General features: G+C 43.1%; 1 protein-coding gene across 3 annotated transcripts in view; it reads left to right on the plus strand.

Moving 5' to 3' along the window:
* rspo2 (R-spondin 2) overlaps positions 1–19,827 on the plus strand; it is a 62,387-nt gene that overhangs the window by 34,667 nt on the left and 7,893 nt on the right. For all 3 annotated transcript variants that reach the window (XM_072678848.1, XM_072678846.1, XM_072678847.1), the window contains 2 exons: positions 2,950–3,093; positions 3,788–3,976. In XM_072678848.1, coding sequence (XP_072534949.1) covers positions 2,950–3,093; positions 3,788–3,976 — 333 coding nt within the window. The remainder of the gene's footprint in view (positions 1–2,949; positions 3,094–3,787; positions 3,977–19,827) is intronic.

The raw sequence follows: 19,827 nt of genomic DNA on the forward strand, positions 1-19,827 counted from the left end.
CCAATTTCCTGGAAAACATGTCATTAATGGATACTTTGGATAGTTTTTGGTGGATCACTTCAAAACTGTGTCTGAATATGCAAAGACAATGCCAGATACCACACTAGTATGGGTTGTGGAGTGAGGATATTCTGGTGATGCAATGAAAGGCACAATCACTAGATTTAAAGACATTATTGAGAATCAGTGGAACTGTGTTGAGCAATGTATGGAGAAGAAAAATCCAAACGTGTTTAGAGGCATGTGCGCAATAGTGAAGAATGCATAGGAAGCAGACTATTTAGGTCATTTTAAGAAAACGCTATGAATAAATGACAAAGTGGTGTGAGCCAGTCATCAAGACCAGATGAGGATCTTCAAAACACAGATAGACACTCTTACCGTTTGGTGCAGAACAGTGTGTGAAAGTGGTCTTGAACAGCTTCATTTGACTGCTATGCTCCTAATTAAGGATACATGAAGAGAATGACTAACATGACACTGCCCTGTGATGGATGGGTGCCCTGTCCAGGGGTATTCCTGCCTTGCGCTAGGTAAGCTCTAGACCCTCCATGACCCTGACAAGAAAGAAGCAGATAAGAAGATGGATGGATGGATGGACTAACATGACCGCCTAGCATGATCAACGTTATCTAAAATATTTAGAATTTAAATGATGTCTTCTCATCCACTTGGGGGAAAAAACAACCTTTAGAGACCTGATATTACTTTTAGTGATGTTCAATATTTCAACATCTGGGCTGTTGTTGATAAATACTTTGCTGAAGTAGCTGGTGTCTGAACTGTGTGCCAGATTGTTTTGTTTCCCCCCCTTGTCTTTCAAGTAAAAGATTTTCAGGTGATGACAGGCTCGCCAGGGATGGCGTTTAATGGCCAGGGGAGAGGAGCTGCTTTCCAGTTACACGGCTGATTTATTAGCTGTTGGTCGCCGTCATGCGCTGGACGTGTAGGGACATCTCGCTGCTCAGAGCTCTCATTACGCTGCGAAACAAAAGCGCACCACATCCCTCTGTGTGGCCCTTCCCTCCACGCCAAGATCCCTACAGCACAGCGTAACTCGACCAGCTAAAGCGCATGTTTATCAAACAGCACTGGGCTATTGTGGTGTCTGGTGGTGGGACGGTGTGAAGACGGCATGCTGGAGACAAAGAAATGAAAAGAGGATTTGTTTACTTAGAACTGCATGTTTTGCATTCATGCCCCATAGTGAAGCTTTGAGGCATCCAGGTATGACAGGGCTTGGCTTGGCAATGTGTCACATTAAATGCTCCTAGTATTCCATTAAAGAACTTCTCTAAAGCCAGCATTCAGCCCCTACTGGACATTGCTTTTGCCACACACATTCTGCTTATTTTTGGTTTCGTACTCCACAGGTGGAAGTGTGTGATGGTTACATGATCATATTGGAGGTTATGAGCATTGTTGCCAGGGTTAGTGAAATGCCAAGCAAGGAAACCACTGATTTGCATAGGAGAAGAGGAATCCTTTCAGACTGTTGTGAATGCTGTTGTGAGTGTGTGTGTATGTGAGAAAGAGGGAGAGAGTGAGTGTGTGGTGAGGTTGTTTAGACTGGTTGGACAGAGGCTGAGAGGGCAGAAAGCTTGGTTCTAAGGTTTAAAGTGAGATAGATAGGGATTCCAATTTTGCTGACTAATGCAGCTAAGGACCTGGGTTGCTCAGCTGTAGAAGAGTGTCATTTAGGATTGTGAAGGTGAGTACAGTAGGTTACAGGCAGCAGACATTTGTAAATTTTGTTTGGTCCACAAGTTTAAATAAACATGTATATGGATATATTGAACAGGAGTTGCTTTTTATTGATAGTCAGAGTCAACAACAGGGCAGTAAGAACTCACACCCAGAGTGGTGGGCAGCCAACTCAGCACCTAGGGAGGGGTTTGGTAGGGTTTTGGCTTGCTCAAGGGCACCTCAGTCATTGATGCCAGTCCTGGGAAATACACTCACAACCGTCCTCATTACCCACTCCTATTTCAAGACTAGCATTGGAACATCTGTATTCACCTGCAAACAGCAGACGAACACATAGTAAATGGCAAGCACAGCAGATGCCACAGATGATATGAATATGGCCTGAACTGGCCGTAATGTGAAACCCAAATCCCTATCGGATGATCAGCCTCTCACAGAGCTTCTAAGGAGCGTCATAAATTAGGCAACTCTAGGGGACTCCTTTTAATCACAGAACCCAGTGCGTCGCCCTGTTGGTGTGGCTCGTGTAATTTGGTTGAGTCTCACAGGCTATTTGCAGAGTCAGGGCTCGTGGCATGCTGGTGCACAGCACTGCGTTTGATAAGCTGCGGCAGGGTGGGGCGTGGGAGGAGGAGTGTGGCGTGGAGTTCACTGACCGGCCTTTGACAGGGGCTTCCAAATGTTTGCACCTCGCCTCCCTTTCCAAAGAAAGACCTCAAACAAGAGCCAGATTTAAGGACTGTGAGGGGAATTTTATGATGCACCAATTTGTAGCTTGCATTGTTTACTGCCATCAAATGATCTTAAACCCTTGAGCACTAGGGTTATATTTCAGTTATTAATCCTAAAACTCATTAATCATATTATTGGTACCTACTATGAAAATGTAAATAGCACCTGACATATGCCGTCAAGCTCATGTAAAAGAGTTCAAATGGATGGGATCTCCTGGTGGTGTACTGCTTTCCTCCCCGTGCTAAAAGGGGTCACAAGGAGCTATTTACTCTTGACCCCAAGCAGTGAGGGTTTGTGCAGTCCCAGCAGCACACACATACTCACATTCCCTCACCAGAAAACCTCTGTCAGGGGAAACCACTTCTCTGAGCAGACATTTGTGAGCATCTTTTTTACCCATTATCATTACACATGCCTCTCTTAACCTAGATCAGTTCCAGATGAGTAGCTTGTGATTCATGTGCTCATCCATATTTTTCCCTTTCGCTCTTTCTTGTCATTCTGCAGGGTGCAGGATAGACAACTGTGAGACCTGCTTCAGTAAAGAGCACTGCACAAAGTGCAAGCCGGGCTTTTACTTGCACAAAACCCGCTGCTTCGAGAAGTGTCCTGAAGGGTTTGCGCCTCTGGAGGACAGCATGGAGTGTGGAGGTAAGATAAGCTTCCAAGCTTGTGTGCAGATTAGCTGCAGAAAGAGTAGAGAGTGCAGGAGCCTGGCGTCACAAGAGTCTGATTTGATTTGGGCTCTTAGTAACACTTCTAAAGAATTTTGTTTTCACTACCCTTAAACACGGTATGGACAAAAGTATAGGGACACCTGCTCATTCATAGTTTCTTCCCAAATCTGTAGGAGAAACTGCCTCTACTGTCTAGGAAGGGCTTTCTACTAGATTGTGGAGCTGTGCAGTGAGGATTTGATTGTGTTCAGCAATATGAAAGTTAGTGAGGTCAGGATGTTGGATGATCACCACCCCACCTCATCCCCAAGTCCCTAGCTCGTCCCAGAAATATCGAGCACCATCATCCTAGAGAACACAGCCCAATGCTGGGAAGCTTTAGACCCCTCTAGCCCACGAATAACATCAGGCATGGTGCCAATATGGTCATATTAATTCGTTCCATAGAGTCATATTCTATTGGCAGAGAGTCTCTGGCAAGCTGTTTGTTTGCATTTGCACATTTGTGTCAGCAATAAGTGCAACTTAAAGTAGCTGGATGCATTCATTATAAGGGCTGTCCACAAACATCTGGACATACAGTATAAATAAATTAAAGTGTTGCATGGCGTTGTAATACCTGCTATATGTATCTGATACATAGTAATGACTGTTGCACCTTCTTTCAGAGGGCTGTGAGGTGGGCCAGTGGAGCGAGTGGGGAACGTGCACCAGGAGAAACAAAACATGTGGCTTTAAATGGGGCTTGGAGACCCGCACCAGGCATATTGTGAAGAAGCCACCGAAGGATACAATACCATGCCCCACGATCGCTGAGTCCAGGAGATGCAAAATGCCCATGCGACACTGCAGGAGAGGTGAGGTGGTGTACAACACAACACGGCCTCGTATTCAGTAAAGCTCCATGCAGAGGACCTGTCTTTCGTTGTGCCTCACAGTCAGAGGCCTGTTAAGGGTCTTGCAAAAGAGAAGTCTGAGCAGCACTGGAGCTGCCTCCTTCCACACTCACCTGTTTCATCGAAATCTGTGTTTTTCTGCTCTGCACTGTCCTGTCTAACCTCAAATCCTGTATTTGGATTAGACCTGCCCGCTGGTATATTTTCATGCATGAAACATTAATGTTTTTCCATGCTCACTTTAGCCAGCTTGCTCGGGTCTGCCAGAGTATATTTTTTCTTGCCTTTTCCTCTCTCTTCTTGGTGGAATTGCTCAGTGTATGAAGTGCAGGTTTCCTCAATGGCACCCTCTGTTTCCTCTCTTCTATTCAAGACTTATTTGCGGTACGTGCTGCATGTAGTTTGACCATTAATAGAGAACGCCAATCTGGAGGAAAATATTTTCACTATAAACACAGCCCAAGAAACGTTTTTCATAAAGTGTTTAGTTTTGGACAGGTGGGCCAAACTTGCTAATGAAAATAATTGCCTTATTCGTGGGGGGCTTATCAGGCAAGACATTAATTTGGATGTTTTTTCCCCTCTGTATTTTCAGTCCTGCTCACCTGAATACATTTATATCTCCCGTGGTCTTTGAGTTATGATACTGCCACACTAAATGCACATGTAATTTCAATTTAGGGTTAGCATAGGATAACACATCCTGTAACCCTAGCTATTTTCATTCAGAAATTTCCACTTTCAGTGCTTTGTGTGTGTTTCTGACTTTATGTTTATTGAAACGTCAGCAGTTCAAGAGTCCAGAAGTGAAAGACCATGGACTGCCTGGCTGGTGGATCTTTGCTCAAATATCCATATTTGCTCAGTTATTTCCTCTCTTGAGACCAGTCGTCTCCATTAATGTCTTGAATTTTTGAGGTTCATCAGTTTCACTGCAGCCAAAGAGAAAATATTGAGAAGCGAATTACAGAACAAAATAAATTCATTACAACCTATTATTTCATTCTCATTAGTCAGAATAATCATTCAATCATTCACAGTGTGTTTTTTTTTTACATACATTTAGTTGAATGGATGGATTGGGCATTTTGTACAAACTGGAATCTATACACTTAAAATAGATGAAAACATTTTTAAATGTACTTGGATCTCTACAACAGAGAATGGAGATGAATAAATCTGAGATAGGCTGTGGTGCTCTTTCCTCTTACAGCAGTGGACAGGGAGATTTCAGGGTTAGAAACCCTGGCCTGATTATCTGGCACATGTCCCTCCTGTACCCTGTGCTGGCTCAGCCTGAGAATTTTCCCTAATTTAGTTTTTCTTGCTTGACCTTTCCCAAAAATATTTTATAGTCCTCTTTAATTAAAAGCTGGCATTGTGATGCATAGCTACTGGCATCAATTATCTAGTATGAAGTTAATAATTGGGGGCCATTGTTAAAGTTTTAATTGAATGCACTGTGGAGCCATTTCTTTTCTAGCCCTTTAGAACACACTTGTCAGCTCAGCTAATGGAAAGTTCCTCCCTGCTGATAGGGCTAATGTGAGTCAGAGACAGTGTGTATGTAAATCTGTATTAAAGAACCTCCTGTTGAGGCCACAGGATTTGTAGATTTGCACATCGTCCAACTTGATGGTCATTGTCAGCAGGCCTCAACTTTGTTACATCATCTTATTCGGTGAGCAAAACAATGTGAATAAGATGGTGTCTGTAAGACCTCTAGACATGTTACCTGATTTACTGGCGTCCATGTTTTGGTGAGAAATGGAAATAGCATAACAGAAATTTTTATAGGTCAATTAAAGTCAGGCCAGGCTCACCCGAAACTGGACAGCCATGGATGTCACATGTCGGTGCTCACTGGCAAGATGCCCATCATTAACATTTTAATGTAATTCGTATTTGAGTATCTGTTTACATGATTCCATGAGTAGTAGCAGTTTACATTCATAGATGGCTGCAGCTGATTGGCTGCAAATTGGCCTCTAAACAAAATCTACTATTAAATAGAGCGAATTATAGTTCGTAGGCATTTAGCAAAAGTAATTTAGCCATTTTTGAGTTAATTTAGTCATGATTTTCAAGTGTGCCATTGTATAGAATGGATCCAGTAACAAATAGCAAAATTACTTTTATGGTCACATTTGCTAGTGTGAATTCAGTTCAATAGAGTTCAGTCCTAAGTAGTAGCAAACATTTTGCATGGCCAGTGACACTCCAAAGACAGCCAGACACAGTTAGAGAAATGACATGTGCAGATGACCAGGAAATGGCCACCGCCATTGAATGAAACTCAGAGTGTTTGTCTAGAGACTTTGTTAAAGCTGCGGCCTTGGATAGTGTTCCTCCCAACTGACCTCTTAAATTACACTGGATTCCAGAGACTTTGTGAAATAAGTCCCAGAATGCTATGTAATACGACAGCTTTACTTAGCTATACAACAAATTACATGCAGAGACATAAATAGGGTTAGGACCAGACCATAAACATATATGCAAGTGTATGCAAGTCCACATGTGCCACAGTGCCAAGCAGACGACACTACATGGTGCAGAGAGGAAGCAGGAGGAGACGGAGGAGCCAAGCACTGAAATAAGATCGCTTGTACTATAATACGCCTAACAAGAGACACTAGACACTAGGCCTTTAGAATAAGGATTGAGTTACATAACAGCAGACCTTCTAGAAAGCTATGGATTAAGTAGATACAGGAAATCAGAGAGGGGGAAAAAGCAGTAGGTCCACTATTTCTGGCATTGTTTATCGGATCCTCCAGCTTTTATTACTCTCAGCTTAAATAACACTACACATCATTTACAGGTTTTAAAGATGTCCAGCCTTGACCTGACCATCTCTTTGACCTGACACACACACGCTAATTGGGGAATAATACATGCAACTCTATGTCTTGGTGAGAAGTTAAGTAATCTGATGATGTTAGAAGAATCTACAGTTTGGATTCTATCGGAGCCACCCGGCATAGAAAATCAGCCTTGCTTGGCTGCTCTGAGTCGGAGCTTGGGAGTCGGTTGCCGGGCCGACGCTTCCCCGCAGGCATGTCAGCCTCTTTCTGGCAGTTTGTGGTGGGACTCCCTGGGGTGGGCTACTGCGTGGCCCATAAACACTGTTTATTAATAGCCGCTCCACTGCTCGCGAAAATGAAACGCCTGCTGAGCTCCATTCTGCACCTCCCTCTGCCCCTGTCATCAAATTTCTCACTGAGGAGAAGAGAAGAGAAGAGAGGAGAAGAGAACCATGTCTTCATGACTGTACCTTTACAGGCTGTCCCATCAGCACTTTTACTACTCTTCCAGTAAGTGAGTGATGCTTCCAGTCCTACCTCTTAGCCCGCTCACTCTACACACAAATCCTCTGACCGCCTCACAGATCTGGAGTTTTCCTTGGTGCTGCAAAAAACCCGTGTCCACCTCCCCTGTCCTGACAGCAGGTTATTGCAAGTCAGTAATATTAACTATTGTGCAAACAACTTAGCACTTTACTGCCTCAAAATGCCTACTTAATCTAGCATTAATTCCCCGATGCTGGATTTAGAGCAATTGAGGTTATACACAAACACGCTATTGAACTTCATTGGCTAATTTTGCTGATGCCAGCAAAGCAGCTTTTACATTCTCAGACGGCGGAAAATAGCAAGATGAAGACAGACGTAATTGTGCATGTGTGAGCATTAATATGGAGCTTAGTTGGGGGAAAAATAGCACTCTTTTGGGAAGACTAAAGCACGAAGGCAGTGATGTGATATGCAGGACGTGAGAGAAGGAGACATGCAATTATTCAACTAATGATTTGGTCTCTGGACTGTGTACCTCTGCCTTAGGCTAGAACCTGGTGTAGAGCCACTGATTTCATATTGCTGTGTACTTTTAGAAGGTGCCAAAGGGGGTTTGTATGCAATGCCTCTGTAAAACCACTTTTGACTCCAAAAAGGCCATTGTTCTAATAGTGGGGTCTGGGGGGGGTGATCAAACTGGCAGTCTATACTTCTTACATTTTTTATTTTCCCCCCAGATGCAGTAATGATAATAACAATCTTTAGAAAAAGAGTTAGCCTGGACACTGTTAGCAGCTCAGTGAATTGATGAAGATTAAGGTCATCCTTGATGAGATGTTTTGAAATAGTGTAGAATTATCAAAATGTTTAACCAGAACACGGTCGACTAGGATGTGAAATCATTCCCAGCTCCGACCTCCAACTTCCGAGATGAGTGGCACACAGCATTGGTCTCCACATTAACACATCTGGGCAGTGAGCACACACCACACACTTGGAGTAGACAGCCACCTCATTGCCTAGGGAGCAGTTGGGGGTTAGATGACTTGCTCAAGAGAACCATAGCCATAAATGTTGAAGTAGGAGAAAGGACTGTTCCCTCATTCTCCTCACCCCCACTTCCTGCTGGACCAGAGGATTTTAACAGGCGACCTTCCGATCCCAAGCCCACTTCTCTAGCCCTTTGGCCACAGTGTTTATAAAAGCCATACGCCACACATCACTTGAGAAGATCTTGCACTTAAATGAATATGATTTCACATATTTGCCTAGCTGAATAAATAGCTAGATTGTATTCATAGAATAAAGTTTTTTCCCCCCAATGTAGTCATCATCAATACCCTTGCTAGCTAGTCTAGGTTATCACATGATGCTGCACACCTAGAAGGGTATCTTTCTGCTGCTTACACATTGTCACTAGACAGCAGAATATAAGTCTCCAGGTGTGCTATGTGAACAGTTACCCACAATTGGCTAGCATTGCACTGATCCATAGTGGAAAATTAAGCTATCCTTGCTGTTTAGAGAATGTTGCTTTCAAATTCATAAAAGCCCCTTAAAGTTCCTTAAATGAACCTCCACATAACATCCTAGGACCATTTTGTGTAACAACTGAAACTTTTCAATCTGTCTCCTGTGCGTAGTCCTTTCCTACTTGCCATTATGGTCTTACCAACACCAACATGACCAGCAACAGCAATGGGTCTAATGTCTTCATTATGACTCACAGTCCAATGAACAGGACTGAGTGCTGACAGACAGCTGGTTTGCAGTATGTGTGGACAGAGTGAGGGCTGCTGGGGCCTCCACACCTGGCATAGAGGCTGTTGCTGTTGCTGCTGGTCCTGCTGCTCTAGCCACCGCCAGGCTGTCTGAGCATTAGTGACGATGGATAGACAAGTCTACCACCAAGGAGAATTCTAATGCTCTCTAATGCTCAGGCCAGGCCACTCTGGGAACCATATGGGAGGCCATGGTGAAGTGATGCCCACAGAGGAGTAATTACCTTTTAATCTGTCATGACGTGGGGGCGGGGCATGGCCTGCCCTACCATGACAGAGAACACAGCCCTCAAGAAGATCTGTTTTATATGCACACACGGTCCTTGCCTGGCATTCCCTGGTTTATGCCAGCAGTGAAGATCTTAACGGCCCTGACAGAATAACAGTGTTCTCTTCCTCCTTCAGCTCATGTTTGGATTGGGCAAGAAAAAATCAAATCCGTTCTGGTGCATCCTTCTGTCAAGCGTACTTGTTTTGTAATGCCAGCACAGATACATCTTTAACAGACAGCTAATATGCTTCTTACAGTGCTGGGATGTCCTATCCAAAACAAATAGCAAGTGTTGCTCTTTTGCCACCACTAAGTGAAACCTCTTGGATGCACTTAGGCAAGAGAGAGAAAGAGAAAGAGAGAGGGAGTGAGAGAGAGAGGGAGTGAGAACACTGGTGTTTCTTGTTTATTTATCTGAATATTGTCAAGTTGCTAGCTTGTTGTATGAGAAGATGATTCTTTGATGATGTCTCAAGATATAATCTGGTCTTGAACACAGGAATGGCTGCGTAGTGTGGATGATGTAAAAGGTTGATTCTTATATGCATCTTCTAAATGTTACCAGAACCCAAAAGGTAGAACTTGGAAGTTGTGGAAAGTGTGGAAATGCAGTGTCCAGACAGTCTGTGGCATGCACACAACAGGAAATCCAACCAGCACACTGGTTGAAAGAAGTTACATACAGGCTTCCATACAGATGCAAATCTTCGGCAGTAAAAACTGCAATAGAATTTGTAATACGCGTCACCGCTTCCGAGTTGGGTGGAAGCTTTGACATCACTTGCTCGATGGTCTTCTGGTTGGCAGACCGTTTTTTATTGTTGCGAATCAGAGGACCATCAAGCAAACAATGTCAAAGCTTCTGCCCAACTCAAAAAGGCAAGCAATTGCCAAGTATTTGTGTCCATTAAGAACCAGGGGTTTCGCACTATGGAGCAAAGATACAACAGTATCCCATCTCAAAGAAATTTTAATAGCACAGTGATCCCCAGACTCTACAACAAGACCAAAACCAAAGTCATGGAATCACTGAAGAAAACGGGCAGAATAGCTGTAATGTGTGATGCGTGGGTATCCATTGCTACAGAATCTTATGTCATGGTAACTGTGCATTTCATCACTGATGAGTGTCAGCTTGCGTCTCATGTGCACGTTAGTTACTGATAACACATCCAACATGGTTGTTGCTGCTGAACTGGGTGAATTCCTACATGTAAAATGCTATGCCCATATGCTTAACCTGGCCTCCCAGTGAGTACTGAAGTTGCCCACTGTGTCAAAGTGTTTTTCACACAGTGTCACACAGTGAGAAAAACAAGTCCTGTATAAAAAATATTATCCATACAGATGTATCAATAATTTGTTGATAATTGCATCACAGCCTACAAATTCCCACCCCTACTGTGTTGATTTGCCCCACTGTCTTGTAATAGGATCGCAGAAATTAGCATCTCTGTTGTTGCAACTTTAGGCTCTACACTATTTACCTTTTTGTGAAGTGGGCAGGACAATGTTCACTGTGTAAAACCTGTGTAATGAAGCCATATTTGTGTAAAACGCGGTAATAATTACTCATCCACCTCATTTATTATATTTTTTTCACTGTCAGTGAAAAAACCTGTATCTCAAAAAAATGTATGTGCAGAGTGAGCCTTTTAGGGGTGTGAATTACTCTAGAGGGAGCCCAGGAGCAAGAAATACCAGTTCTCCATAGCGCTGTTTTTAAATTGCATTTGTCACTATACAGTAAAAAAAAACAAGTACTGTATCTCTAAAATTATAAATGTACAGGACAAATACACATTCTGAACTTTTAATGAAATTTAATATATCAAGATTTTATTCCAAGTAATTTGAGCCATTTTCATTTGTCCATTCATCATAAAATCTACACTTGATATAAAATAAACAAACACACAAAAAAATTCATACAGAATATACATTGTAAAAATACAAGGTTTTGATAATGATGTCATGATTATCATCATAATTATTATTTTAATGGTACTGTGTCAAGGAGTGACAAGGGAAATAATTTCATTACAAGTTTTCTGACCATAATTATCAGCTACATGCATTGCTAATATTGCAGCAGAAGACTGCAGCCAGCAGGAGAGCAGGGGCAAGTCTCTTTCCCAGGGCAAGTGGAGCTCGCTAATTGGCTGCCGCCGTGTCGGAGTGATTATCCTTGCCCCACGCCCAGGCCTGTTGTGACTGGTGGGCCCATGGACTAATCTTCCTTTAATTAGCTGAATCTGCGGGGCTGAGGCAGGAGCCTCCTCAGCGCCAACTTGCCTCAGTGTGGTTGTGCACGCATCAGCAGTACACTCCCCCTCCATCCACCACTCAATCATCTGAGCCTAGAGGATGTAAGATCAGACATCCACCCTGAGGTCACCAGTAAACCATGTTTGCCAGTAGTTATTGATCCTTGTGTTGATTCACTCATAAGATTCTCCTGAAATCAAGTCAGGGTGAGATCAGTTTGTGGATTGAATGGGAGTCATGGGCCATAATTTTGTCATCGAAAAAACAAAATCCAGTAGACTGAGAGAGGAAACTGAATTTGTTGCCGATATCCTGGGGTTAAGTCCAAGTCGACTGATTGAGGCTTTCAGGGTTTATCCACTGGCGGTGCTGAGGGTGCCTGGTTACGGGAAAATCAACGTCTTCCCGTCTTCTTGAACGTCTTCTTGAAAAGAATACCTTGTCCGTTTCTGCTTGCTGGATTCAAAGCTGGATTCAGCTCGAATCTGGCTCGGGTGGATCAGTGAACAGTGCAAGGCTCTTGTGTTTAAAGTCCAATTCTGAAGTCTTTGGAAAATCCAATCTTACTAGTCTGCTTTCATTTTTAGAGGAGCTTGATTGACAGTGCATGTGTTAGGAAGGGAGTACAAATAGGATCACTTGATTTACTTTTTTCTTTAATAGAAAAATCATGGCAGAAAATGCTAAATAAATAAATAAATAAATAAATAACAGTATGGTATAGTTATGCTACTTAGATCCTCCAGTATATTGTTTTGGAGAATGAAAGGTTAGTAAAAGGTTAGTGCCCTAACCCAGTGTGAAAGTGCTCACCTGTTTTACACTCCTCAGTCACACTGTCTATGCTGATTTTATTGGGCCTATGGAAACTTCTGCTGGTATTAAATCTTCCAAAGGAATAGAGAGTGGTTACCAGTAGCCCTCTCCCCCACTATCTCTCTCTCTTTCTCTCTCACACTCTACCTCACTCACACTTACACACACACACTCTTTCTTTCTCTCTGTTTTGCCATGGTTACATTCCTCGTGAGTGTGGGGGGAGGGGGTTAGGAGTCTCTGATTAACTCTCCACAAAGTGCCCTGCTCCCTCACCAAAATAAATATGGCCCCTGTCATTCTGTCAGCAACTGTCTTTGGAGAGCAATATTTGAAACACCCCATGATTCTGCTGGCTTTTATATGGAGAATCCATCGTCATACCACAGGCATGAGCCATAAACATGTGGACTCGTGTGGAAGAGGGCTCGGGGTGAGGGGGAGCTCCCCTCTCAGCATCTTCGTCATCCGGCCCTCTCAAACCCGGAGAAGCATGACCCATTTGGGGAGGGATTTTTTTTTCATATCTGGAAACAGCTTTTCTGAATAGGCTCTTTGGGATTCCTGTGCTGTTCTTAATACTGAGAGGGAGAGAAATCATTCTTTTATTATATAAGAGATCGCAGCATTATGTGATTTCCTACTAGCTGGGATGGACACATGCTTTTAGTGTACAAATTCTGATTTTGAATTTTGAGAAATGAGTACCCCCCTTTTTCTGCGTTATTGTCCTTAAATCAAAAGGAGTGGGAGCTTGGCCCTTCTGCCTGCCAGACCCTCCTCTTTGCCCATTGTGAGTGCTCATAGGGGCCCCACACACATGCTTTCATGTCCATGCTTTACACACATGGCAAGGCAGCATAACGTCTTCCTAGTCCACAGTAAACATGTGTGCTCATGCATGCACACACGTACGCAAGGATTCATGCATGCATACACAGACACACAAACACTTGATGGTGTGTATGTTGAGGGTTTGTTTCATTTTGAACATTGGCATGACCCGGACCGCCTTCTGTGCGCAAGCAGCATGGCCGCCAACATCTGGAGCCCAGTTGCACCAGCCTAACTTTTAGATGCCCCAGTCAAGTCATTTTGTGTGTGTGTGGCTTATAGCTGTTGTTGTTGGTCTACTGATGTGAAATAACTTTTATACTGAAGTGAATTTGCTATAATTACTATAGCGTGTGTGTATTAGCCTAAGCATTAGCCTCCACTTGGTTTTGAATGCACACCTTGAGTGCAATTTTATGGTAATTGTTTCACCATTAGAGAAAATGTGAACTATAGGGTGAGGCCCTGTAAGGCTTACATGTGGTCCATCACAAGACAATAGGTGCATGAGGTGCTTCCAAAGACAGTAGTCAGTTATCTGTGTCTCTGTCTTTCTCTCCTTCTCTTTACCCATGTCTCTCTGTCTATCTATGTCTTTCTCTCATTCCTTCTGTTTGCCATTCCCATCTCTTCGTCATGGTTCTCCTTCTCTTTTAAGCCTCTTATGTCTTTGAATTGTTTATCTTTCCCTTGTTTTCTCTTTCTATGGGGCTCTCTCGCTCCCTTATGGGTATCTTCATAGAGACACCACAGCTTGTAATCAGAACATGAAGGTGCAGTGGGGCTCCGGAGGGAAGTGGTTGTGCCTGACCCACTCATGTCCATGGGGCTGACACCCAGTCAAAACAAAGGTCCACCGCTGCTGGGTGATTAAGTGTGGCACACTTGGGTGTGCTTTAACTCTGTCTGTCTCAGGTTAATCAAGTACACTCACGCAGAATGCAAAATTGCAGGAGACTCTCACACACAAGTAGGGTTTACAGTCTAACTGCACTGAGACAAATGGCAGGGTTGAGAAGTTGACCCACTCAGTCCAAAAGCTTGCCTGTTTCTCTTGGTATGAAGCGTCATTCTCTGCATGCAGATTTTATGCTTGTTTTTACACAATGCTCTTCATATCCCTAACGTTCACATCCTGCAGTAAAAGAAATCCCCAGAGCTGGTCAGTGTGCTTTTTCTCTCTCCTTTGTGCTTGTTTGTTTGTGGTATTTTTTCCCCCAGCTCAGCCTCTGTCCAAGTCCCTGGCCTCCATCCTCGTGTGTTTAGACTGAATAATACCTGGATGTTGGACAAATCCCCTCTTCCCTGCGGTTACGGTTGGATCTTTTCCCTGACATGCTCATATTTTTCTCCCCGGTGGTGCTTTGTGGAGTCCTGACCCTGCTGGGCTTTGCTAGGGCTTACCAGCAATAGGTCCTCTGACTGCCTCACATTCCTTAACATCTTCATACCTTGGTTCATCCTATCACTAGCTCTGTGCCAAGAGTGACTGAAATTACATGGCAATCAAAGGCCGCGAAAGTGTATATACGCAGTGGAAAATGTTTGCCATATGTTGTGAAAGCTCAGTGTTTGCTTTCTGAGGAGAGGGGGTTGCTTCTGGGCTCCCCGTAGGTAGATGATAAAAGCCGTCAGCTTTACTCAGATGTCCACATGAGTGCCGTCAAGCAGCAGCTGAGTGTCTCATCTTGAGGAGAAATGCTCATTCTAGACCTCTCAGGGCCAAACATCAAACATACCGAGCCCCGTGGCCTGACCACGGCTTGTAGTGAAGAGCTGGATCTGTTTCCTTCTGTGTTTTTTTTAGGGTACTCTCTAAAGGATACCACTTTGGAGCACACAGGTTTGGACAGATGAAAGGTGTTTGGGGAGATAAGTTCTGAAATGGAGGTAGGAAAAGGAGAGCAACTACAGCCTGTGTTGTCTTGTAATGCTTCAAAGTGCAGAGCTCCCCTCCCCTACCACTCCTCGGCTTTAGCGTGTAAGCTTTAGCTGATTTGCTGAGGCCCCTTGGCCTCACAGCCACTTCCTCTTTCTGAAAACCTGCTCTCCTCCTCCAAACATGAGGCAGATTTTCTCCGCTGCTCTCCCATGGGTGAGAGGGATGAAGGGCCTTGTGCTGGAATGAGATATAAAGAGCACATCATGCTGCACAATTTCCTTCTGCAACCCCCTGCAGCTCCCTGTGGGGTAAAGAGGCAACAGAGCACAGCAGGGCATTAGTGAGCAGAGAAGCATCAACACAAAAAACACAGCAAATACACACCAGTCTCAATCCCAACCGACATCAGCTTCAGGGATCCTCCACTGTCTCCCGTTACCAATTTCTTTGTGAAATTTCTATAAAAAGCACCGGGGAACACATTACAGTCTTTCATGTGGATGCAAAGTATTGAATCAAGATTGAAAATTGATCATGAGAGATGTGTCCAAAGGTTTGTCATTAAACAAAATAATGCAGCTTCAGTGTCTGTAAGGACCCACCAGTCATTTGGGACTACCAAGAGAATTTACAGTGGGCTGCTGAGGGGACAATCTGCCCATAAACCCCTTCCTACCAAAGTCCAACCAAATGTATAGAGGGATAAGTTACATGATGGAGATATGTATGGTTTTCCTGAGTTGACTCTCACCTCCTGCTGTCAGCTTTAGACTGTTGGAAAGCCAACAATCCACATTTAGGTCAGGGGACAATAACACAGCAACACAACACAACCCAAAACCTGATACAGCACCCCCAACCCCATGCCCCTATATTTCACAGTTTCATCAGTCCACAACACTTGTTTCTTCTCTGGCCTTTTTTAGTAAGTGAATATTAGGCACTTTTGGAAGTAAGCATGGGTTTGCAGCACCAGCACCATAAACACTGTGTTGTGCCATATTCTTCAGGTAACCATCATAAAACAATTCTGTGACTTGTGCCATAGAAGTCGTTCTGTTGGTTCAGACCGGAGGGGAGAACCTTTGTAGCCCTACGCCTGGGATGCTCAATTCCCAAAACATACTGTTTCGTATGTGTTTCTGCAATGGTTTTGTAAAGACTTTGTAAAACTGAAGACTTATAAAAGTCACTCTGCTCTTTATGCCTGTCCATTTCTCCCACATTCAGTACATCAGCTATCACTGACTGACTGTTTAATGTCTTATACCTCCTAAAACTTCTAAAGTTCTATATATTAGCCACTCATATATTCTATAAGTGGCTAAAATGTCTGGAAAATCCAGAACCATACCCATGTTCATTGGACTAGCTCACATTTTGCTATATATATGTTTATTTGCATTTATTTTAATAAATAGAATTTTACAGAAAATATGAATAAGCTTTTCAGAAGTGCTGAGGTAAAGGTACATTAACTTGAACCATGAATCTCTACATTTTCTAAGACAGACATGTGCTTTCTTGCACCTCTGCCTAAACAGATTGTTAAAAAAGAAAAGAAAATAAAAACAGATCAAACTGAATTGTTTTTAAATGGAAAGACAAATCAGATTTTTTACTCACTTTTTTATTGTTACACCTATTGTCTTTACCGGTCTAGCTGTTCTCAGTATTTTACAGTTATGACATTCATGGAGAAACTGAGGTCTAGCTTCTCTGATAGGGAAAGTACTGTGTTCTTATTGGCTGAGGTACACACAGACACAGGCACACACCGTGCCGTGCTTCCCACCACCTACATCACTTGCAGGAAATGCAGCTTAGGGGGTAAAATAGGAAACAAATGTTCCGTCAAATGGTTTGTATAATGGTAGTGTGAAGAGGTCACTTCCTTGGCAGAGCATATATGTATGTATATATATAAATATATTGGTCAATTTTCATGACAACCATGAAAAGGAGGTTTAAAATTTACAGTTACTGTGCAGTCTAATAGTTTTTCTTTCGTGAGCTAGAGATTCTGGGGCACTGTAGAATTTAGGTCTAGGACTTTACTCAGCTCTATTTTCTATGTATCTACTTAGTAGGCGACCTAGTGAGTAACACCTGACCTTGTTTCTTAAAGGTAACAACAGAAACACTAGGCTTTCCAGAAACTGGCAATGTTGTCATCATTGACAAAAACATCAGTAAGCGACTTGTCAATCAACTGTTCCTCTACTTTTAGATGAATATGAAATGAAATTATTATCATTAATTCAGTGTAACAAATCAAATTAAACATTTGTGATCAAGATCTGAGAGTTCAGCCTCTCACTGGCACTGGCATACAATATGCCAACTCTCCTGGACTGTGACACACACACACACACACACACACACAGCCAAACTTGCAGAGAGGAGAGGAGCTGTTTGATAAAGCAGCCAGACTTTTTAAGTCATTCGTCAGAAATGCGACATAACATTTAGACAGTAATTAAACGTAACTAAACCTAATTATGTCTCATTTTCCAAGGGATACAGGACTGGAGTTCTATCTACTTAGGCCCAGATGTGCGGGTGAGTCAGGCAGAAAGATAGCAGACCACATTTGCGGTATTGCTGCACTCTCCTTCTATTTGGGTTTTCTGTGGCAGTCACATCAGCCAGTTCATGGTAGTCGGGGCATCTGCTTCTGTAACTCTATGAGGACAGGATTGGGGGCTGCTGTTCAAGAGGAAAAGCTTAGACAGTTTTGTTGAGGGTTGCCTGGCAGCTTCATCTAACTGCAGAGATTTTCATCTAGCTTTGAAGGTTTTCACTCATCCAGCTCATCGAGTTGTCTAATATGTTTACATTTGTGGCATCTGCCTGATGCTCTTTTCCAGAGAGACTTACGTTTGACTCATGTTCTGTAGGTTGGAGAATGTAGCATGGAGAGTCTTGTTTAGGAACTCTTTTTGGTGTAGCATGGTGTGTTTGCTCAACCAGGGAATCAAGATCTAGTCTAACATGGCAAAGGTGGTGTTGTTACCCACTACGCTGCAGTCCTGTCAGTAAAGATGACTAGTCTTTTGAATTGATTGCTTACAACTTTGAACTTTAGCATTTTGACTTAAGACTTGTGATTATGTGCTGATTATAAGTTGTGTGGATGGAAGATGCCGTAAATGTAAGATATATAGGACCTGTTTACACCTGCCATTAATGTGCATTTTTGGTGGATTTCACTTGTCTGCATGAAAAGCCAGTTGTAAACATCCCGAAGACATCTCTGTCTGTCCTTGTCTGTGTGCTTGTGCTTATTTACCAGTAGGAAGGGGGCAGTATTAAAAAGTTTGTTCCCTTGTGATTTAAATAGACTTTTCTGATAAAGCCGTCATAGAAATGCAAGACCCATCTATTGTTCCGCCGCATTGTACAACTACCACCACTACTCTAAACTGTTTACAGTCTCCCGGAGCAGCACAATTTTGATGAGAAACTGTTGTTCACAGGAAGTAAAACAGAAATAATGATGTCATTCTGGTGTCAACAGTGTCAACAGAATCCGGTCAAAGTGTATCCAGATACTATTCGGATACAATACGCATGTTAGCGCCAGGTGTAAACAGGCCCTATATGATATATAGCACAACACTTTTGTAGTCCCACTTTGCTGCATAAAATCATGCACATCATTTCTAGCAAATAAGGTGCTTTAAAGGCTTGCATGTTTGCTTTATGGAACCAAAAGTGGTTCCTCTATTTATTTCTACAATTTTAATAAAGCTTCACTGTCAGTAAAACCCTAAAACTGGCCAATGTTGTCATGCTGCTTTCTAAAGTCGCTAAGATTTAGCGTCACTTATTTTTCGCTTTCACTTGTCATCTGTTAAATGAAGCCTCAGTAAGTCAGGGGGGTGCACTAACCTGCTTCTTAATCTCCTGACAACTCCTCTACCATCATGTAGAATGAGAAAATAATGACGCACCTAATCTGAACATTAGCTATTTTCAGCTGGGTTGCATGTGTTTTAAATCACCCTGCCTGATAGTAAGCAGAGCACAGCAGGGAAAGAGGGAAAGAGAGAGAGAGGGAGAGAGGAAGAAGTGCGATCCAGAGTAATCTTGTTAGGCTAAGTGAAGCTTTGCAGAGAAGCCTCTTGTCAGCTGGCTGGCAAGATGAACGTCTTCTCCAGGATCGTCCTCCATCCTTGCTTTTCACTTCTCTGTTATCAGTCATCTCCATCTCTCTCAGTCCTGCTTGTACTGGTTCTCTCTGATCTCTCTCTCCCTCCCTCCCTCTCTCTCTCTCTCTCTCTCTCTCTCTCTCTCCTGCTCTCTCTCAGTTCAGTTATCTTTCTCTGTATCTCCCTTTCCTTTTCTCTTTCATTTCAGTTCTCAAAGATTTTCTCATACATACATTTTCTCATACATACAAATCATTGAAAGTCTTTATGAGGCCTACAAGAGGAATCCGTCACAACACACAGTGCATTATGTTTTGCTGTTTGTGGGGCTGCATAGCTGCAGACCAGTCAGATTACCCATGCTAACTCCTGTCCACTGTCAAAAATGCATGGCTGGAAGGTGGCTGTGTTTTCATTTACATCATGACCTGGTAGGTGTTTACCCGGGGTAGTAATGGCACCAGAATGTACTGTGGGAAGGAGAGAAGCAGGTGGAGGGAATGTGAAGCC

Source organism: Salminus brasiliensis, chromosome 5 (assembly GCF_030463535.1).
Source record: "Salminus brasiliensis chromosome 5, fSalBra1.hap2, whole genome shotgun sequence".
NCBI classification, from domain to species: domain Eukaryota; kingdom Metazoa; phylum Chordata; class Actinopteri; order Characiformes; family Bryconidae; genus Salminus; species Salminus brasiliensis.